General features: G+C 53.8%; 2 protein-coding genes across 8 annotated transcripts; one reads left to right on the top strand and one right to left on the bottom strand.

Annotated features, from left to right (window-relative positions):
• Nucleotides 1–460: 460 nt before the first annotated feature.
• On the bottom strand, nt 461–8,279 carry CCDC157 (coiled-coil domain containing 157). 7 transcript variants are annotated; one of them, XR_005829722.1, is made up of 11 exons: nt 7,848–8,279; nt 6,844–7,015; nt 5,316–5,931; nt 4,817–5,211; nt 4,494–4,661; nt 3,765–3,933; nt 3,151–3,287; nt 2,067–2,128; nt 1,241–1,989; nt 1,057–1,131; nt 866–930 (listed from the first exon to the last, which is right to left on the bottom strand). XR_005829722.1 is itself a non-coding variant. In XM_040607152.1 (10 exons), the coding sequence occupies exons 1-10, from the start codon at nt 8,093–8,095 to the stop codon at nt 485–487; spliced, it is 2,148 nt and encodes a 715-aa protein (XP_040463086.1). In that variant the 5' UTR covers nt 8,096–8,279; the 3' UTR covers nt 461–484. The 7 variants fall into 7 exon arrangements, 5 of the variants coding, with proteins under 5 accessions (XP_040463086.1, XP_040463075.1, XP_040463123.1 ...); XM_040607152.1 differs by lacking the exons at nt 866–930; nt 1,057–1,131; nt 1,241–1,989 and adding an exon at nt 461–791 and having other exon boundaries at nt 4,817–5,007; nt 5,134–5,211; XM_040607141.1 differs by lacking the exons at nt 866–930; nt 1,057–1,131; nt 1,241–1,989 and adding an exon at nt 461–791.
• Nucleotides 8,280–8,382: 103 nt separating this feature from the next.
• On the top strand, nt 8,383–20,933 carry SF3A1 (splicing factor 3a subunit 1). Its single transcript, XM_040607128.1, has 16 exons — nt 8,383–8,570; nt 9,979–10,091; nt 11,012–11,216; nt 12,045–12,302; nt 12,755–12,829; nt 13,527–13,677; nt 14,140–14,333; nt 14,952–15,069; nt 15,168–15,353; nt 15,718–15,839; nt 16,014–16,256; nt 17,044–17,254; nt 18,045–18,199; nt 19,033–19,134; nt 19,235–19,306; nt 20,224–20,933. Exons 1-16 carry the CDS (start codon nt 8,505–8,507, stop codon nt 20,323–20,325), a joined length of 2,373 nt encoding a protein of 790 aa, XP_040463062.1. The 5' UTR covers nt 8,383–8,504; the 3' UTR covers nt 20,326–20,933.
• Nucleotides 20,934–22,176: the final 1,243 nt, after the last annotated feature.

Genomic DNA, 22,176 nt, shown 5'->3' with positions numbered 1-22,176 from the left:
CCACCCTCCCCCCTGCAAGGGCTCCTTGGCTGCGCGTGTGTGGGCGCCTTGGCTGGCAGCCGGGCCGAGCCAGCCCCGGCCCGCTTCCTCCAGCAAAGCTGCTCCTGGGGGTGCTGCGCAGAGGGAGAAGGAAACGCCCCGCAGTCCCCTGCACCGTCGCTCTCTGCTTTACCACGGGCCACAGCGTTGCCCAGTGGAGAGGGACAATGGGGGAAAGCGCACAGGCTCGTTGGATGCTGCAGTCCTGCAGGAAACAGCAAAGCACCACAAGGAGGGCGGCTCGAAGCAGAGCCGTGGCAGAGCTGCTGCACGGACTCTCCCTGGGCTTCCTACGCCAACAACAAGCAGTCTCGGCGGGATGGGCAGAGACAGGGTGTCCCAAGGGACTGCACCTTCGTGAGGCACAAAGAGCATGTAACGAGGTCCCGTGAGGCAGGGTGGGAGCTCACTGGACACTTCATTTCTGCCTTAGACTCGTGAGCATTTATTTGTGGTGGCCGTAGGTGTGGTGAGAGCAGGGAGGACATGTTCTCTCTGTCCCTGTCTCGCAGAGCCTGGGCACCAGGCCTGTAGCCAGGAGCGAGAGGCAGGGTCCCGGGCTTGCAGGTGGGCTCTGCCGAGAGTGGCCGTAAGCGCCAGCCTCTGGGAGCCCGCTGGCCATTGGGAGCCCTCTGGAAGATGGGAGCCTGCTGGCTGCTGGGAGCACTGTGGCCACTGGCAGCTTCTGCTGGGCCTTGTCTGCGTCTCCCTGTGGCCCCGTGCTGTCCCTGCCGCCTTGGCTGCTGGGCCGCCTGCGAACGGTGTGAGCAGTTAGAGGGGAGCAACAGGAGGGCAGGTCCCCGGCCCCTTCCTCTGGGTTTCTACTCGCCCTGCGTCCTGCCGGCCGCGCTGGCTGCTGAGCTGGGACAGCAGCTGGCTCTGCGGGAGGAGCTGGGGAGCAGAAGAGAAGAGAAGAGGGGGTGAAATTTCCCCCTCGCGTTCAGCTCCCAGAGGAGGTGTCCTCAGGGGGCCCCACGCCCTCCACGGGCCCTGGCCAGGGGGACCAGGCGTCCTTACCCAGCTCCTGCACAGCAGCCCGCTTCACAGCCAGCTCCTGTAAGGTGGAGAGTCGCTCTTCCAGCACAGCAGCCCCTACAGCAGCACAAAAACTCGTTGCCACTCACTCAGCAGCTCCTCCAAAGACACTAAAGCGAGGGGGCAGCAAATGGCCTGCGAGGGGCTGCCAGGAACAGCGCTGTACCTCTCCGTAGCTCGTCCTTGTCCCGCTCCAGCCTGGCTACAGCCACTAAATGCTCTTCCCTCTTCGCTTTTGCGCTCTGCTTAGCCTCCTTCCTCTGCTGCGCTCGGCGCCTCTTCTCTGCCTGGAGCGACTTGGAAATGTCCTCAACCTGCTTCTGCAGCTCATCCCTCTGCTTCTCGGAGTCTTCCAGCTGAGCCTTCAGAGGGCTGACCTGCTGCAGGAGCATCTGCAGGTGTTTGCTGATGCGGGAGAGGTCCTTGCTCTGCTCGGAGGCCCAGCCGCTCACATCCCTTGCAGAGAGGGTCCTTCTCCCGGTGCTGTTGTCCACCAGCTCCTGGAACCTGCTGAGAGCCGAGGGGATGTTCTGGCTCTGGCAGATGCTGCTGATGGTTGAGTGACCTCACGGTGGCGGGGCTGGTGCAGGTGGCGCAGGGTGCCCGTTTCTGCCTTAGTCTCGGGACCATTTGCGGAGGCCAGGGGCGCAGCGAGAGGAGGGAGGACGTGCTCTGTCTCTCCTTGTCCCAGGGGGCCTGGGCACCAGGCCTGTAGCCAGGAGCGAGAGGCAGGGTCCAGGTTTGCTGGTGGGCTCTGCCAAGAGTGGCTGTAAGCACCGGCGGCTGGGAGCTGGCTTGCTGCCGAGAGCCTGCTGGCTGCTGGGAGCACTGTGGCCACTGGGAGCTTGGTGCTGGGCCTTGTCTGCATCTCCCTGTGGCCCCATGCTGTCCCTGCCTCCTCGGCTGCTGGGCCGCCTGCAAACGGTGTGAGCAGTTAGAGGGGAGCAACAGGAGGGCAGGTCCCCGGCCCCTTCCTCTGGGTTCCTACTCACCCTGCGTCCTGCCGGCTGCGCTGGCTGCTGAGCTGGGACAGCAGCTGGCTCTGCGGGATGAACTGGGGAGGAGAAGAGAAGAGAAAAGGGAAAAGAGATGAGAAAAGAGAAGAGAAGAGGGGGTGAAATTTCCCCCTCGCATTCAGCTCCCATCACAGCTCTCGGCCTCTGACCTGGGTGGCCTTCACCGCCGAGGTGGTGGCAGCGGTACGGTGGTACAGTGGGCACCGCGGGGCATCTGTGAAGGAGCTGGGAACCGTCCCCGGGCACTTGAGCCAAGCAGCTTTCCTCTGCCCCTTGAGTTTAACCACAGCGACCTCCTGGCAGCACAGGGAGCTGGGTCCTGGCCCTCCTGTGGCAGGCACACCCCAAAACCAAGGGAGCCTCTCAAAACCTAACGGGGCTGAGCCGAGGGAGCTGGCCCAGGGGAAGGGCCTTGCAGCAGCCCCCGTGCCCGGCTGGCTCTGTGGCTGCATGTGGCCCTCACTGGGCAGGAAAGGCTGCTCCAGCAGCAGCCAACAAGGCGGTAGCGCAAGCCCCAGCGCTGCCCTGCCCGCCTCATTCGCTCCCAGGGGGCCAGTGACCCTGGTGTGCTGCCCCTGGCTGCAGCCCAGCACAGGGGACGTGCTGCAGCGGGGCTGGCTCTGTCCCTGTGTACCGGGCACCATGTGTGCTGCCCTGGCCCAGCATCGGCTTGGTCGCTCTGGCTTGGAAAGCATCAGCTGGGAGCAGCCAGCTCAGCTGCCTCAAGGCTGGCTCCCAAAGGCAAGCCGGGGCCCCGGCACAGGGAAGGACCACAGCCCTGTCCAGCTACGTGCCCTTCTGGAGGCAGCTCTGTCCAGCTCACCCCCCGGCAGGCTGGGGAAGCGGCTGCTGAGTCGCAGGGGACGCTGTGCAAGATGCCCCACGGCCTTTGGCTACCCAGAGCCTTTTCTGCAAGGGTGTGCAACCAGGGAACTGCTCCGCAGAGGATATGGGACAGTGCCAGGGCCCACGGGCTGCTCTTGGGCTACACGGTGCCCCGACAGTGCTGCACCCCTATCCCCCTGGCACCCAGCTCGCCCTGCCTTGGGTGTCGCCTCACCTTCAGGACGCCACGCTCAGCAGCCGCCTTCAGCTTGGGTAGCGCAGACCTGAGCCGTGTGTTCTGCTCCAGCACGCCCACCGGGATGCTGTTGGCCTGGATCTGCTTCTCCATGTCCTTGGTCAAGCTCCCGGTGCCTGCAAACAAAACGCAACGTCCTTGTGGCAGGAACCAGAGCTCAGCCCGCTGCTGCCTGCCTGCCTGCCCAGAGGGGTGGGCAGCACCCTCCTGCCTGCCAAGCAGGGTGGCTGCCCGCTGGAAAGGAGCCTGCCCCACGCAGGGAGCACCGGCACAGCCTTGGAGGTGGCAGCCGGGACCCACAACTGTGCCAGCTGAAACCGTGAGGGCAAACAGAGCTGTGCCCGTGCCGCTGCCCCGCACGATTTCCTGGCCCAGAGGTGGGATGGACAGCACCCACGCAGGGAGGCGTTTGAAGATGGAAGCAGCTTAGCACAGTGCATGGCCCCAGCCCTTCCTGGCTGTTAGCGGGACAGAGGCTGTTGTGCAAATCCTGCCGGTGAGGCTGGGGCTGGCAGGATCCCCTGCAAGCTCTGGGAGACCCTCAAGGCACAAGCCCACTGTGGAGAAAGCAGGCGCTGCTGCCTGCTGCTTACTCTCAATCTGCGCTTCAGCTGGGACATGGAGCTCGGGGAAGAACATGAGGGGCCTCTCCCGCTCCTGCATCCCCCGCGTCTGCTCCTCCAGCCTGGACACTTTGGCCTGCAGCTCCGAGACAGACTGCTCCAGGTTCAGCTTCTCCCGCCGCAGCACGTCCAGCAGCTCCTGTACCACACAGCAGGGACGCGGTGAGGTTTGCTGAGCCCTCTCCCAAAGCTTGGGATGGTGCCCATCTGGGGAGTCCCACGGGAGTACTCGCAGCCCCAGGAAAGCTTCCTCCCGTTCCTTAGGTGAGAAGGATGTCCCGTGACAGCGGGAAGCGGTCAGTGACAATGTGCAGGGTCTCTCCTGGGAGCTCGCCGTGTCGGTTGGAAGCAACAGCACCAACCGTGAAGCACGCTGCGTGTCCAGGAACGGGCACGCTGGAGGCACGGGAGTGTCTCTGAGGAGTCGCTTCCCACTGCTCCCCTCTGCCTCGGCCGCAGGGAAAACCGGCGGAGACTCGTCTACGCAGGGGCTGAGGGAGAGGGATCTTTCCCGCGGGGTGGCCATGTCCCAGCAGGTGCCTGCCTCCCCCTCCTGGGAAAACTCTGGCTACGGGTCCCAGGGGACAGGGCAACGGGAGGCTCCTGACACGCCATGGCACAGCTGTGTCCCACACCCGCTCCATCCCCAGGAGCCCCGCTCCTGCAGCTGCCTGCCGCACGCTGGGGGCCAGCGCTGACCTGCTGCGTCCGTAGCTGTTGCCTGCTCTGCTCCTGGCTCTCCTCCAGCTGCTCTGCCAGCCTGGCCTTGTCCTCCTTGGCCTCTCCCAGGCTGGCTTCCAGCACCTCACGCTGCTGGTCCAGCCAGTCGACGTGCTGCATCAGCACCCTCTGCTTGGCCTGCAGGGACTGGACAGGGCAGGCGAGCCTGCGTGGGGCTGCTGCTGCACCCGCTCGCCGCTGCCCCTGCACTGGGCAGCAGCACCCACCGGCTCGGCCCACTCCCACAGCGTGCTGCGGGGCTGCAGAGCAGCTCCAGAGCCAGGGAGCGGGCCCCGCCATACCTCCTCGTGCCTCAGGATGCTCTCCACTTTAGCCTTCTCCTTCCCCAGCTGGGTGCTGGTGGCGCTCAGCTCCTGGCCCAGCCTCTCCCGCTCGCCGCTGAGCAGCTGCACCTTCTCCTCCAGCTCCATCACCCGGCTCCTGGCCACCGTGGCGCTCCTCAGCTCCTCCCGCAGGGTCGACTTGGTGCCCTCTGGGGAGACACGGCACCTTTGGCCCAGGCTGGGCAGGACGGGGAGAAGCTCCCACCCAGAGGAGGTGTCCTCAGGGGGCCCCACGCCCTCCACGGGCCCTGGCCAGGGGGACCAGGCGTCCTTACCCAGCTCCTGCACAGCAGCCCGCTTCACAGCCAGCTCCTCCTGTAAGGCGGAGAGTCGCTCTTCCAGCACAGCAGCCCCTACAGCAGCACAAAAACTCCACTCGCTCAGCAGCTCCTCCAAGGACACTAAAGCGAGGGGGCAGCAAATGGCCTGCGAGGGGCTGCCAGGAACAGCGCTGTACCTCTCCGTAGCTCGTCCTTGTCCCGCTCCAGCCTGGCTACAGCCACTAAATGCTCTTCCCTCTTCGCTTTTGCGCTCTGCTTAGCCTCCTTCCTCTGCTGCGCTCGGCGCCTCTTCTCTGCCTGGAGCGACTTGGAAATGTCCTCAACCTGCTTCTGCAGCTCATCCCTCTGCTTCTCGGAGTCTTCCAGCTGAGCCTTCAGAGGGCTGACCTGCTGCAGGAGCATCTGCAGGTGTTTGCTGATGCGGGAGAGGTCCTTGCTCTGCTCGGAGGCCCAGCCGCTCACATCCCTTGCAGAGAGGGTCCTTCTCCCGGTGCTGTTGTCCACCAGCTCCTGGAACCTGCTGAGAGCCGAGGGGATGTTCTGGCTCTGGCAAATGCTGCTGATGGTTTGGCCGACCTCGCGCAGGCTGGCCTGGGCGCTGGCACAGGTGGCGCAGGGTTCCAGAAACGAGTGAGTTGTCTGGGTGGAGATGCTGCGGCTGCTCTCGGCCGTGCTGCGGGCAGCCCTGGGCACGGGGCTGCCTGAGCCGCTGCTGCCTGGGGCAGGGACACTTGACGGTGGGCACTGAGAGGTGGAGCGGCCGACTTCTGAGGAGGCTCCCAACTGCAGACGCTGGTGGAGAGAGACGGAATAAAGCCAGGGCCCAGATCAGAGCTGGCTGCAAAGGGTTCGTGAGAGCCCAAACAGAGATGTGAAGCTGGGGGATGGGATGTCAGTGCAGCCAAGGGGCAACGAGGCCAGCAAGCCCTTTTCTTGGGAGAAGTCTCTAGAGCTTGGAGGAGGACATCTGCCAAGAGTGCAGCTTCCCTCTTCGCTGTGCCCTGTTGCAACCAAAGCGTGTCGCTAACAAGCAAAATGAATTTGTTTCCTACTCCGTGACGCAGGGCACAGGGGAACTGAATTTTTACAAGCTGCCGGGCAGATTTCCAGCCACCGCTACTTTAGCGGAGCCAGGGTTTCACGCCGGCTCCCCTTCTTGTGACTGCCCCTTCTTTCGCACCTCCTGGGCTGCCTCCTGGTCATGCCAGATGAATTATTGTGAGACTTTTCCAGGAGGACGGTCTTTGGGGGTGGGGGGAAATGTAGGGGAGTGGCATAATGTTCTTGCCACAGATTTCAGCCAGCTCAGCCCCACAAAGCGTGGGGCGGGCAGAGCTACAGGGGCAGCTTTTTGGCAGGAGGAGAACATTTCTCCAAGCAACAAAGGCGGCCAAGCTCACCCGTGCCGAGATTCTGGTGGAGGCCTGGAAGTGGATGCATCCATTGGGTGGCAGGGCTGGGAGCGGTGCTTAGAGGAGGGGGAAGGGACTCCGGCCATCCCGGGGGACAGTGTGGGACGGATGTGTCCAGTCTGACACATGGGTCAGCACTCGGAGGGTCATGAGGTGGGCGCAGGTCTGGCCCAGCCACTGCGCACGTCATGGGGCATCCCAGAGAGGGACCGTGCCCTGGGGGTGAGGCAAGGGCCATTTCCGCGAGCCCCACACTCAGCCGGTGGGGGGTCAGGGCCCCCAGATGTCCCACCTCGTCCAGGAGCTGCTGGTGGAAGGCCCCCAGTTTCAGCATGCTGTGCCAGTATCTCCTTGCCGTGCGCCCCGCAGACATGCAGGGCCCCACGGCCTGTGGCAGGGGGGTGGCTTGCTCGCTGAGCAGGTTTTCTGCATAGCCCGTGAAGGTCTGGAGCAGCAGCAGCAGTCTTTTTTGAGAGAAAAAAACACACAGCTTAGAGCAATGGAGTCTTTGTAATGGGGAAAGGGCCCTCCCTCGGTGTTTAGGAGCGCAGTGAGCCTGAAGGGCCAGCGCAGAGGCAAGGAGGTTGTCCCCCCTCCCCCGGACAAAGGGCGTTTGGGAAAGGAGGGTGGATGTCAGTGCTCCAGTGACCCCTCCCAGGCCCGAATATCTCCACACAGCAGTGTTTGGTGGGGTGAAATCCCTCCCGCAGCTGCCGGGCCCCGGGACCTGCAGGCTGCTTGCAGCTAGCCACTTCTGAGAGGCTGCAGTTAAGGTCTCCCGAAAGACCTGGGGCATCCGCGCCACCAAAATCAAACCCTCGTTGTTCGGGCCAGCAGCTCTGCAGGGACGGCTCATCTTTTCAAATGAATCCGTCGCCTTTCTGTCAGCCCGACTGATTGCCAAAGGTGCTTTTGCCCCCCAGGCCTGCCGGTGAAGCTGTGCCCAAGTGCTTCCGAGGTCGCGGGGAAGGGGGCAACGAAGGAGCCTGCCCCGGTGCCCCAGGCAGAGCAGGGGCTCGCTCTGCTCCTTGGCGGCCAGCATTTGTGCTGGTGGCTCTGAGCCGCACGCAGGGCAAGGAGGCGGCTTTCCGGCCTCGGCGCAGAGCTGCAAGGCACGAGGCCGAGGCGCCGGCACGCCGCTCCTCACGGGAGCGCGTGGGGAAGAAGCCCCTGGAAGACTCGGCCGCGCCGCGCAGGCCGGAGCCGGGAGCAGCCCCTTCCCCGCGGGGGCAAGGAGCGTCTGTGGCAGCCGGGGCTGCTGCGGAGAGGGGTGTCGGGGCGGCCCTGCCCGCTCACCTGTCTATGAGCAGCTCCAGCAGCACCACGTGCGAGTGCTGGCTGAACGCGGGGTCGCCCTCGGTGTAGCCATACCGCTCCAGCAGCACCGCCAGGTCCAGCTCGCAGGACACTTTGTCGGGGAACTTCCAGGAGGGGAAGCGCACGGCCCCGGCGCGGGAGGAGACGTCGGCGATGGCGGCCTGCAGGTCCCGCAGGTCGGCCCGCAGGCTCTCCATGCAGCCGCGGTGGCCCAGCAGGTGCGCCATGCGGCCGGGGCGGCGGCAGGGCCGGGGGCTTCGGGCGCGGCACAGCGGCTGCCGGGGGACGGCGGGGACGCGGCGGGACCCCGGGGCGCGGAGGTGCCGGTGCGCGGCCTGTGCTGGACGCGGCGGCTCCGACCCAACGACGGGGACGCGGCCGCGCGCTGCTATGGCAACGGCGCCGCGCGCCCGCCAGGCCCCGCCTCCCGCCACCAGGCCCCGCCTCCCCCCGCGCGCAGCACCGCCCGTCCGTCCCGCGGCGCAGTAAGGCGTCACTTCCGGCTGCGCCTGCGCAGCGCGTGGTGAGCGGCCGCCATTTTGCCCGAGTCGCCGCGCGGGCTGCTGCGGCTGCCTCCGGTCCGGGCCTGCGATCGGTCGGGCGGGGACGCGCTCCCCGCCGCCCCGAGGGAGCACCATGCCGGCCGGCCCCGTGCAAGCCGTGCCGCCGGCGCAGCCCGCGCCCCCCGCGGAGAGCAAACCGGTATGGGCCGTGCGGGCGGGGGCAACGCGGGGCCCTTTGGCGCTGGGGCCTGGGCACGTCCGGGAGACGGCCGAGGCCGGTCCCGGGGTTCGGTGGAGGGTGGTCCCGGGGCGATTTGCCTTCAGCTTCTCCCGCTGGCCCGGTTGTGGCAGTGTCTGCAGCTCCCCGCTGAGCCGGGCCGGGCCTAGCGGCAGAGCTCCCGGCGCTCGGCCTGCACCGGGGCGTTCCTCACCCGTCGTGAGAACGTGGGCGCGGAGTGGACGCCCCCATCTCCGTTTCTGTTCTCTCTCGGGGCTTTTCCCGGTCTTTCCGACTCGGGAACGCCGCTCCCAGGGAGCCGGGGCTGCAGGCCCTCCCGGCTGGGCTCCGTGGGTCGCGGCGCAGCCGCCCGGCAAGGGGGAGCGGGGAGCTGAGCCCGCTGCCGGGCCGGGTTGCTGTGCCGCGGCTCGGGCCGTCGGGAGGAAGGCCGTGATTCCCTCAGGACGGTTAGCCAGGCTATCCGGCATCGTGCTTCAGTACCGATCCCTCTGGAGCATGGTGTGGCCTTGTCCTTCAGCTCCTCAAGATAGTGTCGTTCGGAGGGAGGGGGATGGAAACTAAAACTAGCGGTGGTCCCTTAACCTGCTTCGCAAAGGTTGTGTTTGGCTGGAGCGTTTCCCACACTGGAGTCCCTGGTGACTTTGCAGAGCTCCTAGTTTGCTAGTGTTTGGAAGTACCAGAGGCTCTCCCTGTTCGGATGACAAATGCTTCCCATAGATCTGCTCTCCTTCAGAACAGCTTTTCTTGCTGGATTGAGGCCCGTCTGAGATGGAGTTCAGTTTCCCTGTAGCAGTCCTCATGGTGCTGTGCTTTTTACTGGTAGTGGAAAAGCTGTTGGTAACGCACCAGTGTTTGGACCACTGCTGAGTAGTGCTGCCGCAGCATTGGAGCCATCTCTGCAACATTCCTCCCCCAGGCAGTGGGCTGGGGGTGGGCATGCTCTTGGGAAGGGATGTCGGTAGCCAGGACGGCTGACCCGAAGTGACCATAGGGATGTTCTATACCATATGACATCTGCTCAGCGGTAAGAGTTGTTAAGGTCTGTTAACATGGTTACTCCCAGTGCAGGTGAGGAAATGAGAGAAGGGAGATGAATTTTCCAGCTCACTCCCCCCAAAATAAATGTAGGCAGGGTTTGCAGCCCACAGGGCTGTTCTTCACCCCCTGATGCTGGTACGCAGCATGTTACTTAATATGATTTGGAAGTAACTTCTCTTGTTTTCAGCTTTGATTTAGGCTTTTTGAATTTAGTATCTTGACTGATTGCAAACACCACAGTCACCTCTTCAGCTTTTGGATAGTTGCTGTAGTTGTGAGGCAGCAGTACACCAGACTATCTATATATGTGTATATACAATTTTTATTACAGCCAGAAGAGGAGCCAAAAGAGGAAGCAGCACCAGCCAAGCCCGTGGTGGGAATTATTTACCCTCCTCCAGAGGTCAGGAATATTGTCGACAAGACTGCCAGCTTCGTAGCCAGGTAAACAACACTGGTGTTGTCTCACGTTTTCTAGGATTTTTGTGCTACCCCTTCAGTGCTAATGTCTGTGCAGCTGCCAAAACTGAAGCAGTTTTGCCACAGTCCTGTGGCTTTACTTGAAGGATTTTAAGGATTGAGTCTATACCAGTGAGACTGTGGAAAAGAAATAGCAATATTCTACTGCAGAGGTGTAAGACACACTTTGCTAGAAAAACTGTGGTAGTAGATAAAATCAAATTGTTGGCAAAATCTTTCTGTGTACAGCTTGCTAGAGTGTGCCAGCGGCTGGGATGTGCGTTTGTCCAAGCCTCAGTCATCTCCTTCTCCCATGATAGCCCGAGGGAGAGGAGCGTGTACCTCCAGAAAGCAGTCTGATCCTCTCAGGATAGATGAGCTGCTTGTGATGGGTATGGGACTGTTTCCTCATGTTGACTATAGCAGATTGATTAGCATGAGTATAGTTGTCCAATTTAGGGGAAGAGTCTGAAAGCACTCTGGTGTGATCAGTACCTACTTTTTTCCTTAGATGAGCTTTCTGGAAATGAAACTAACTTTAGAAGGCTCTTAATAGAGCAAATAAAATCGATCTAGTGAGGAACTTGTAAACTTCATCCGATAACCTGTCGATCTAGTAAATGGCCTCTTGTTTGTATGTAGCCAGATGAGAATTGTGGAATGCTTGTGAGTGAATTTGTAGCTGCCTTAAGAAATGTTCACTGTGAAGTGTTACAGACTAAATTAGGACAAATGCCTTTAAGCTGTACATGCAGCCAGCTGTACACGGAGATTAGTTGTGAGTTGCTTAGAAAATCGTCATCTGAAGGGCTGATGCATCAACACATCTGCCTATGAAAGAAGCAGACATTTACGCTTGAGTTGATGCCCATTCACCTAAGCAATTTTATCTTTTTCCTCCCCAGAAATGGTCCAGAATTTGAAGCTCGAATTCGTCAAAATGAAATAAATAACCCTAAGTTCAATTTCTTGAATCCTAATGATCCTTACCATGCATACTACCGGCACAAAGTCAGCGAGTTCAAAGAGGGTAAAGCACAGGAGCCCTCAGCTGCTATTCCCAAGGTTATGCAACAGCAGCAAAGTGCTCAGCAGCAGCTTCCACAGAAGGCAAGTATTCCTGTTCACTTGCTTTGAGAACCTGGCTTCTAACTGGTTGTGTCACAGCCTGATGTTAAGCAGGGGCTCTGAAAGACAAGACAGACGAAGGAGTTAGTGTTACATTTGCAAAAAAGGCAGCACAGCGAGGCTTGGAGCTCAGTGCCTGGGACTTTGTTTCGATGCAGATGTGCATGCCCCAGTTGCTGGTAACTCGTGTGTGAAAGAGCCAGTTTATTACTCTGCTTGGTCCAGTTTAATTACATTTAGTTGAGTATTGACTGATAGGGTACTTCGCTACACAAGGGATTGCTTGGATGTACGAGTATAGGACTGCTGCCACAGGCAAGCCTGTAGAATCCCTTGGAGCTCAGTTTGGGTTTGTTGCTTGCACTGCTTTGTGGAAACGTTTCCCTTTTTTTCTGCCAGAAGGATCAACTTTCCCTTAAAACGTGGAGTACAAAATGTTGCTAGTCTTGTTCAGCTGTGCTTTTATACATACCAGATGGAAAAAGGGCACTGACTGAATCGGAGTCTTTTATGGGCTTTGCAGGGCCAGCACTCACGCTGTGTGGTATTGGCTGTCCTGGAGGACTGTAGTGAAGTCCTGCTCGGTGCTGGTTTTGTTAGCGGTTGGAGCAACGGTTTTGTTTATAGTAGGCCTAGATAGAGGTGTCCAGATATACCCTGAGGTACTGATTTTTCTCCTTCTTGCAGCTGCTGGGATATCTAGATTGGTGTTGCTTTCCTGCAGCAGCTGAAGGAAAAATGGGTTCTCCCAAGTGTCTGGTAACATTTTCTTGAGGGCAGTCACTGAGCTGTCTCTGTTCTGCTCTGCAGGTGCAGGCCCAGGTCATCCAGGAGACAGTTGTTCCGAAAGAGCCACCTCCGGAGTTCGAGTTCATTGCAGATCCTCCCTCAATCTCAGCCTTTGACTTGGATGTGGTGAAGCTAACAGCACAGTTCGTGGCTCGGAACGGGCGGCAGTTCTTGACTCAGCTGATGCAGAAAGAGCAGAGGAACTACCAGTTTGATTTCCTTCGCCCCCAGCACAGTCTCTTTAACTACTTCACTAAGCTTGTTGAACAGTACACAAAGGTACTCTTGGCAATTTACCTGTCAGGTTGATTCCTTCCATGCAGTATTCGTTTTTGAAGACTACTGAAGCCCTAAAATACAGCCAGAGTAGGAATCTGTGCAGGTGCAGGAGCACACCCTTTAAATCTTGCTCTTTAACTAGAACGGATGTCTCGTACATTGTTGGCAACATTCAGCACTGAACACAGTGGGCTGTTATTTACAAGTACCAGGTGCTACTCTAATACAAGTAAAAATTGTGAGGTTTAAAATATGGAGGGTAGTTGGAAAGCAAAGAGTGCATATTTTTAAGTGCAAGTAGGAGCAATAAGTAATAAAAGGGTTGTGACAGAATAAATGGAATGCAGCCCCAGAGGTCTGGTATTTTTGTCAGTGTGGAAGGACAGTAATTGCTGTCAAGGAGGCTTTGGCAAAAAGAATTGTCACCAACTGTCATGCAAATTATGTTTCAGATCTTGATCCCACCGAAGGGCTTACTCCTCAAACTCAAGAAAGAGGCTGAAAATCCCAAGGAAGTCCTAGATCAGGTATCACATGAAAAATCTGCAGAATTGCTGAAGCGTTTCTGTCATGTTTTGAATTTTTTTCTCTTTCCGTGTTTCTGACTTACTGGCAGCAAGTACTGAACGTACAGAGAAGAAACTGGATGTCCCCTGTATTCACTTGCATACGGAGTACTCAAGCTTGCCTTTAAACTACTAGCTAGTGTCCATATTGGGGTAGCTGTAGCAGCATGGAGCCTTAGATACTGCCTGACACCATTTCCAAGTGCTATACGAAGTAGAATGTTTTCCTCAGACAATTTCTCTGTGACACCTCAGTCACTTACAGTCCTTCCAAGCTGTTTGTTATGACTTCTGTCTTTGTCATGAAGACTGCTTTTGCTTTGGAAAGGTGGCATTACAGGACTGTAATATAAAGTGTCTGAATTTTTTGCTGGCTGTGAATCTTCAATGATACCTGAGTCATGTCATCCCTGGATGGCTTGGTCTTGGCTCAAGAAGTCTGCAGTTCCAGCTTTAGAAAGCCACTTTACAAAGCTGGTGCAGTACGTTCTTTACTCAATAGGCAAACTTATAGTTTCTAAATGAAATACAAATATTTCTTTGTCGTGTCAGGCCTCTGAAGTAGTGCTTGTGTAACTGCCCTGAAAGGTTTGGTAGAGATGACTCTGATGTGTTTCTTGTCTGACATTTGGTGCGTGCTTTCCGTCTGCTTGTGCAGGTGTATTACAGAGTGGAGTGGGCGAAGTTCCAGGAGCGAGAGAGAAAGAAGGAAGAGGAGGAGAAGGAAAAGGAGCGTGTTGCTTATGCCCAGATTGATTGGCATGACTTTGTGGTTGTGGAAACAGTTGACTTTCAGCCCAGTGAGCAAGGTACTGAAGTTAAGTGTTGCAGCCTCAGTGAAACTCTGCTCCCTTTGAGTAGGGGCCATGTCCTGAAATGATATTTTTGGAAGACATTGGGGTTTACAGCTGCATATCCTTCAGAGATGAAGGGGAAAGCCTTCTAGTGACAGTGTGCAGGGCTGTTTTGCTTTTTTCCAGAGTCTCTGAACATTCTTGAACAAAGTCCAGGACTGCACTAGTGTCTACTTTTTCACTTCCGCCAGGACAGTAGAACTTGTCCCACTTTCTACTAGTACTTTCATGTGTCATGCTGATGTTGCTCTGTGTAGACTCCCATCCATTCCGTTCTATATACCCTAGTTCCCAGGAGATTTTGATGCCGCTGCTTTGTAAAGAAACTGCTTTTCATTCAAGAAACTGTTATTTCTGTCTCTGCATTGAGCAAGGAAATGAGATAGAGAAACAGAAGCTGTCTTTTCTGTGTTGTAGGGAATTTCCCTCCTCCCACTACTCCAGAAGAGTTGGGAGCTCGAATCCTGATCCAGGAGCGTTATGAGAAGTTTGGGGAAAGTGAGGAGGTAGAGATGGAGGTGGAGTCAGATGAGGAAGATGAAAAGCAAGAGAAAACAGATGAGCCTCCAGCCCAGTTGGATCAAGACACACAAGTGCAGGATATGGATGAGGTAACCAGCTAATAGAATCAGCATTCCTTTTCTCCCATAAAGTTTGTGTGATCTATGAGCTCTTCATTTTCAGTTTCTTGAGGAAATTGAAATTTCCTTCTGATGGAATTTCAAAACAACCTGTTTCTGCTGGAATATGGTATTTTATTGTTTTCTGTGACAATACAATTTCCAAGAGAGAAATCCAGTAATTTTGTCACCAGTTGATGTGGATTTTATATTTCTGTGATCAAGCCTTTTGGGCTTTCTTCTGCACAGAGACTGGAACACTGAAAGATGACTCATTTTAGACTCTTTCTCTACCCGTTGTATGTAAGCTGCTTTTCTAGTAACAAGGAACAAGAACGTGGTTAACCCTGCTTGCCATGCTGTGGTAATGTGGAAGCTGAGGAGTACTTGCTTCCTCTTCAGGGATCCACTGAATTTCTGAATCATGGTTATCCAGAGGAACCACTGTAGCATAGGTGTCCAGAGGCAAAAGCTCTGTTGCTTTGAAGCTGCATAATGAGTTCATCCAGCACTGCCCATGATTTTTATGCCTTTCTCAAATCGTGTATGTGGGTGTTAGACTACTGGAACTTGGTGCTTGATTGTTTGTTTGTTTGTTTTTTTAATAAGGGCTCAGATGATGAAGATGAAGGTCAGAAGGTTCCTCCTCCCCCAGAAACCCCGATGCCCCCACCTCTTCCTCCCACACCAGATCAGGTCATTGTGCGGAAAGATTATGATCCCAAAGGTAAATCAGGCTGGTGAAGACAAACTTTTTTTCTTCCTGAATAATCACAAAAACATTTGTTTCTGGGCTGCATCAACAGTGTGGTTTTGTTTTTCTAGCCTCAAAACCATTACCGCCCGCGCCGGCTCCAGATGAATATCTTGTTTCCCCCATCACTGGGGAGAAAATTCCTGCCAGTAAAATGCAAGAACATATGCGAATTGGTCTCCTGGATCCTCGATGGTTGGAGCAGCGTGATCGATCCATCCGTGAAAAGCAGAGTGATGATGAGGTCTATGCCCCAGGTCAGCTTGAGCGTCTGACATGGCTTGCAAAATGCAGTTGCTAGATGAGTTCTTTGAACTCTTTGCACACCCCCTCACCACCACCGCCAGATCCCAGCAATAAGGACCCTCTTAAATGTAATTTTCTGTAGAGAGTCCTTAGTGTGCTGATTATGTGGCTGCATTTGTCATTAGTATGTTGGAGCCTTTTATGAAGTTAAAGGCAAAGAGCATTAACTGCTGCTGACCAGCCATTGGTTGTGGTCTCTTTCTGAAAAGAGCAGCACTTAGCCATTAGGTACCAAAAAATTTAACTATCTTTAACAGAGGCTTAATCATGTTTAGTTAAATCACTTGAGATAAGAATTTCTCTTTTTACTTGCAGGTTTGGATATTGAAAGCAGCTTGAAGCAGCTGGCAGAGCGCCGTACTGATATCTTCGGTGTAGAAGAGACTGCCATTGGTAAAAAGATTGGAGAAGAAGAAATCCAGAAACCAGAGGAAAAGGTAAGAGTGAAAACTGTGGGGTTTTTTAGTAGGTTCCTGTAGTATTACGAATGCTGAGAGAGATGGGAGTCTTTTGAACTTTGCTCTTGCTGTAAAGTTGCTCCTTGATTTATTCGCAGCTCACATTGCAGTCTGGGCAGCCTGGGTTATTTTGATTTATTTTTTTCCTCTCAGGTGACCTGGGATGGCCATTCAGGCAGCATGGCCCGCACACAGCAAGCTGCTCAGGCCAATATTACTCTCCAAGAGCAAATTGAAGCTATCCATAAGGCCAAGGGACTGGTGCCAGAGGATGACAGCAAGGAGAAGATCGGTCCCAGCAAGCCCAATGAAATGCCCCAGCCACCACCTCCTTCATCAGCGTCAAATCCCCCAGCTAGTGCTCAGCCTATTACATCTGTGCCTCGTCCACCCACAGTGAGTGTTTGGGCTTCCAAAAGCAAATTACTGTGGCCGTAGCTAGTTAGAAGGGAGTCCTAGTGAAGGTCAGGGGTTATAACAGCAGGTTTGGCCTAGAAGCAGCTTTTGCATGAAGTTTGTGGTTTAAGAGTTACTTGGAAACATCAGAGGAAGCCTATTGAACTTGCTGTTAAAAATGGAAAATGAGACTTGGGTGAAGTTTTTTTTTGTCCTGAGAGATGCCAAAAAGACTTGATCAGCTGGGCAGAGGGAGAACCCAGGCAGTGAAATCTTGGAAGAAGAGAGTATAGCTAACAAAGGAATGGGTGGGGGCATTTTTAGGTACAAAAATGTGTGATACAGAACAAAAGTAGCCATAGATAAGAAATGTTCACAAGTGACTCACTGCCCAGTGTCCCTGCCCCAAGGGTTCTGCTAGTGATGCTGAAATAGCTCCTCCTCAAAGATTTCTAAGCGGCTGTAGTGGTTTGACTACAAAGAGGTGAGAGAGAGAGCAGTTTTGGTGGGTACTTGGCATTCAGCTGGGGTCAGACCACTACAGTGGCTCGTGGTCTTGATTACCTGAGTGGTGAGGGAAAGAAGAACAGTTTAATTAGTTTAATCTATTAATGAGGTTTCTGTGCCGGTCTACAGGCAGCTTGCGCTGGCCATACAGCGGGCCCGCTATGGTTTCCAGCGAGCCTTTGGCCAGCAGAAATCCCTGGTGCGTTTCTCTGGTTATTTTAATCAGGACTGTGAACAGCACTGAGCATTCCTGCTAAAAAAAATTCCTTTCTCTCTCCAGATGCCCCCTCCTGTTCGGGCTGCTGTTGTTTCTGCAGTTCCGGTCATGCCTCGTCCCCCAATGACTTCTGTGGTCCGTTTGCCTCCGGGATCTGTCATAGCCACCCCCATGCCACCAATAATCCATACCCCACGCATCAACGTTGTCCCCATGCCGCCTTCTGCTCCTCCCATCATGAGCCCCCGCCCGCCTCCCATGATAGTACCGACAGGTCAGTCACTTCAGCTTTTTCTGGTTAATTGTCAGCTAATTCCTATATAACGTGGGCTTGAGCTTTGAGTCTTTTTGTCCTTTTTTTGCCTCTGATAATGGCGTGTAATTGGGATTGCAGGCCCTTGTTCCATTGTTAATTTTGGGGTGTTTTATATGACTTACCTAGCAGTACTGCTTTGGGGCTCAAGACTCCTGCAACATGAAATTCAGAGAATTCTCTCTCACCTGTGTTATGTCTGTGCCCCTGGGAGCCTGCCCAGGTGAAGATGAAGAATCTGTGCTGCTATCCAAAAGGAACCAGAGTAAAGAGGAACTGCCAGCACCTCGCTGGGTGTTAGAGCTTGTTACAGAAGTTGCTGCTGCAGGGCCAAAAGTTGTTGTCTGGCCCCTTTCCTTATAGCAGCTTCATAGCATTAAGTGCTATGATGCTTTTAAATTGAAAAGCACTCAGTAAAAAACAATTATTCCTTTTTTTCGTTTTTTTAATTATTTTTTTTAATCAAGGTGCTGGCACAGCTGTGTGCCAAACTGAGAGCGTTTTCTTTTTTGCAAGATCTGCAGGAAGCTCTTATGCCACTTGTTGTCTTTTCCTGGACTGTTTCCCAATATGAAAGATCTCTTAACCTTTGAAGTTTGCATGTTACTGTTGGTTGTTAACTTCCTCTGTGTATTGTGGCATTTTTTTTCAGCCTTTATTGGTCTGCTAAGAGTTTTTGTGTAAGGGAGCATCTACTGTATACTCAGTGGATGACTGCAGGTTGTGTTGTGTCCCCTCCATCCCATTTCAGCATTTGTTCCTGCACCTCCCGTGGCTCCGGTTCCTTCCCCAGCGCCAATGCCTCCTGTTCATCCGCCACCACCCATGGAGGATGAGCCAGTCTCAAAGAAACTGAAGAGCGAAGATAGCCTGATTCCAGAGGAGGAATTTCTGCGCAGGAACAAGGTACATGTGTGGGCTGGCTGCTGAGAAACACCAGAGTCCTGACTTGCTGGGCTGTTTGGCCTCGTCTGCCCAAAGGAGATGTAAAGTCAGCTCACTACACAGAGGGAAGCTGGTGTGCAGAAGTATTTCACAAGGGAGTGAATTTCTGAGATGGCTCCTTCCTATAATCGTTCCTGAGCAAACTGAACAGCTTCGTATCTGGAAAGAGCAATGCAACACTACATGGAGAAGTTTAGTTAGATAGTACTCTCTTGTAATTAAGGGCAGTGAGAGGTAGGTTTATAGTAATGTAAAGCAGAACTAAAGCTGCTAATAAGCTTTTAAGTGAGGACTTCTAAGCTGGAGATGCAAGGAGATTTAATGTATCAATGTCAGCATGATAGTATGGTAATGTGGTATATTCCGTAACAACATGAACTAAATGTTAAACTGAATTCTTTCCTGAGGAGTGCCGTTGTTGTGGGTTGAGTTTTAAGTCCTTTAAGAAGGCTATACATTTTTCCTGGGCATCTGCACAGAGAAGCTGTACTATTTAGTGCTTCACAGTTCACTCTGTAAGGCTGTGAATGCATGTGATGCTTGGTGAATGGCACGCAAAAGGAGGAATAAATGAGAGAAATCCAGCTAAATGTTATATTTTGGTAGCGGCGAAGTAACTTTCTCAGTGTTGAAGCAAATAACATTTCTGTGTGTTTCCTGAGAAGTCGAGATATCTGGCTAGTTTTGGAAACAAATAACCGCCACTCTGTGTCTATAAATAATTTGTCTGCTGCTCTTTTATCGTAGTCCTGAGCCTCCTTGCCTGTAAGAGACTTTATCTTTGTTTCCTTTAGGGTCCGGTCACGGTCAAAGTCCAGGTTCCCAACATGCAGGACAAGACAGAATGGAAGCTGAATGGCCAAGTGTTGGTGTTCACCCTGCCGCTCTCAGACCAGGCATGTAGCTGATTAACTTGGGTTCTACCCCCTCTTGCAGTGCTGGCCATCTGCACAGTGGGGGAAAAAAGCCTGAGAAAGCTCGTTTGATTCTTCCTAGGTGTCTGTTATAAAGGTTAAGATCCATGAGGCCACAGGGATGCCAGCTGGGAAACAGAAGCTGCAGTACGAGGTGGGTATAAGCCCTTCAAATGCTGTTATTTCAGTGCTTTCTCACACACAAACTGACTTTTTACAAGAAAAAGTTGCGCTGTACCTACTGAGATACTGGGAAGAGCAGAGGGAATGTTTTTCCTGTCTGTACAGCACACTTGGTTACAGAGCTGCACACTGTGACAGCCGGACAGGGCTTTAATAGGTGGCATTGGTGACTGCTGCTGCTGCAGAGAAGTCCTATAAGCTTGATTGCTTTCTCTGAAATCAGCCTGTTATTTTATTGGGATTTTTTGACATTGAAACGCAGCAGTCTGCTTCTGCTGATCTGTCGTATGTGCTCTGGAAGGTGGGCGAGAGTACTTTGAAACCTTGGCAGCTCTGAAAAGACTTTCTCCAAAACATGAAAGGGAAGAGGTCTTTCTTCCTCTCAAGACTGGAGCTATCAGAAAGGCACCATTCCTTTTTAGTGACTTGTTCCCAGTTGTGCATGTGAACAGGCACAACCTGCTGCCTAAGCAGTGAACTTTGTGCACTTATCTCCCCAGGAGTTCCATCTATGGGTGGATACTCTGTTAACCCTTAGCGAGAAAGGAAGCTTAACTGTTTTTCAGGAGGAAAAAAAAAAAGGCTCCACTTATCCCCCACCTAAATAACTTCACTTGTTGTGGTGACTGTCTTTATATGTTTGTAGAGATTTGGAGTACAAATTGTGTATTTGTACTCTAGCATCATTCACAGCATACCCACCTTCTTCGATGCTTGTCTTCTGAGACACTGGGGTGTCGCCGGGGTTTTTCAAAGCCTTTGGCCTTCTGTCATCACGCTGCTCTGAGAGTATAGCCAGGAGGCTTTCCTCTGTGTGGGTTTTGTGGGAAGGGAGCATTAAGATTTCTGCTGTGACTGCTGTTTTGGGTTTTTTTCTCTTCCACTCAGGGCATCTTCATCAAGGATTCGAACTCCCTGGCGTATTACAACATGACAAGTGGCTCTCTGATTCACCTGGCACTCAAAGAAAGAGGAGGCAGAAAGAAATAGGAGGTGTGGAGCCCAGAGACAGAATGTGACTGCGTTGTCACTTGTGTAACCCCAACCCTTCCAATCCCCCAGCCTTTTAGGGGCTACTGCCAGCTCTAGTTTGAAAAGAGAGACTGTGTTTGGGTGGCTGCTGAGAGGGGGAGTTGATAGAGCCCTGACGTGTAAATGTAGTGACCTAGTATATAACTGCAGCAGTCTGTTAGTGATTGATGCTTTGATCAAGTACTCGGCAGCCCTCTGCTGAATTCCCTTGTGAAGCAACATTTTGAGGTCATGCCCAGCTTAGTCTAGATCCATCTTTGAGGGATTTGCACTGACCAAGAACATCATCTGTCCAACTGCAGTGCTTGCTGCTTCATTTAACCTTTTTCTAATCGAAAACTTCTTCCTTCTTAACATGCTCATTGAGCCCCGTGTTCTTTTTCTGTCTTGGATCTATCTGCAAGAGCCTCTTGCACTGACCCTGACTTGGAAATTTATCCTCCCTTAGCATGAGTGTACGTGACTGTTCCCTGCGATAAAGGAGATCTGGGTCTGTGCTTGCTAAACTGCTTCATGCTTCTGTGCAGCCTGTGATTTGTTTTAATAAACATGCATCTCAGTGTGGGGTTCTGTCTGTTGCGGCTCTCTTTCTTTGGGGTTTAGGTTTTTTAGATGGATGTGTGCCTGGCTTCAGAGCACTTGGCTGCATTGTGGGGAAATAACATTGGGGTTTTGTAATTAAGCAGTTTACTATAGGAAGTCCTTTTAATTTCTAGGAAAGGCTGCAACAAAAAGGTTTTCTTAAAATTTGCCTGGTGCTAAAGTTACTTGTGGAAATAACGCGTGTATATACAAATGCTTATGTCTATTTGGGGACAGAAAGATGACTTTGAACTTAGAATTTTATTGGAAAATGTTTTTTACACTTCATATCATGCAGATGGCATCTTTTTGGTTCTGGAGAGCATGTAGGTCTGGAAAAGAGATTATTCCTTCAGTCAGAGCTGTGTTGCAGTTGGATAGAAATATAACACAGAGTAAAGTTAAGCAACAGAGAGAACTGGGTGCCAAGGAGGAGGTGGGTGTCTGATTTGGGTACCTCTGTTCTTTTGGGAAAACCCAAAGCCATGGATTTATTTTAATACACTTTTTTTTTTTTTTTTGTGATGGTCAGACATTACAGGAACATCCTGTTTACCGTATTCTGCACTTGGGGGAGAGCGAGATGAAGCAGGAGGGAAGAGCCAGCATCCTCCCACCTCTGTTGTGCTCCTCTCAGAGGGCAGGGGGGTGGGAGGAAGCCCTGTTGCTGTAGGGAAGGTGCCTGGCGCTGGCCCAGCCCAGGTGGCCGGCAGTCCCCTGGCCATAGGGGCCAGCTGCTCCCTCTGACAGATGCCCACGTGTCTGTGAGGGCTGCTTGTGCTTTGTCACACAAAGGCAGCCTGCTCCTGTCCCTGCTGTAAGATGCTGAGTTCAGAGTGTCTTGGCAGGCATGGGCAGGGTGTTTGGTGGATGTAGGGCGCTCCTGCCATGCAGGAAGGTGTGGTAATGACTTCCCTTTTGCTTTTAAAAATTAGACAGTAGTCCAGTCTTGGAGAAAACCAAACAGGGCAGTGAGTGGTGTTTTCCAGAGCTGATTTTAAAAAAAGAACAAAACCGCCAAGAAAACTCTGAAATGGAGAAGTCATGTTTTTACATCCGGTGTGGGGCCCAAACGTGCCGGGACTGTGCTTAAGGTCATCCACCCTTTCTCCTCCAGCTGTGCTCGGTGGCACGAGCCACCGTGGCGCTTGGTGCCCAACATGATCCATGTTTCCTCCATGTCTCTGGCAGAACGTGGCGCCGGTGCTTTAGTGACATTTCCAGCCC

The sequence above is a fragment of the Falco naumanni genome, chromosome 1 (assembly GCF_017639655.2).
Source record: "Falco naumanni isolate bFalNau1 chromosome 1, bFalNau1.pat, whole genome shotgun sequence".
NCBI lineage: Eukaryota > Metazoa > Chordata > Aves > Falconiformes > Falconidae > Falco > Falco naumanni.
This window is presented reverse-complemented; position numbering and strand designations above follow the sequence as displayed.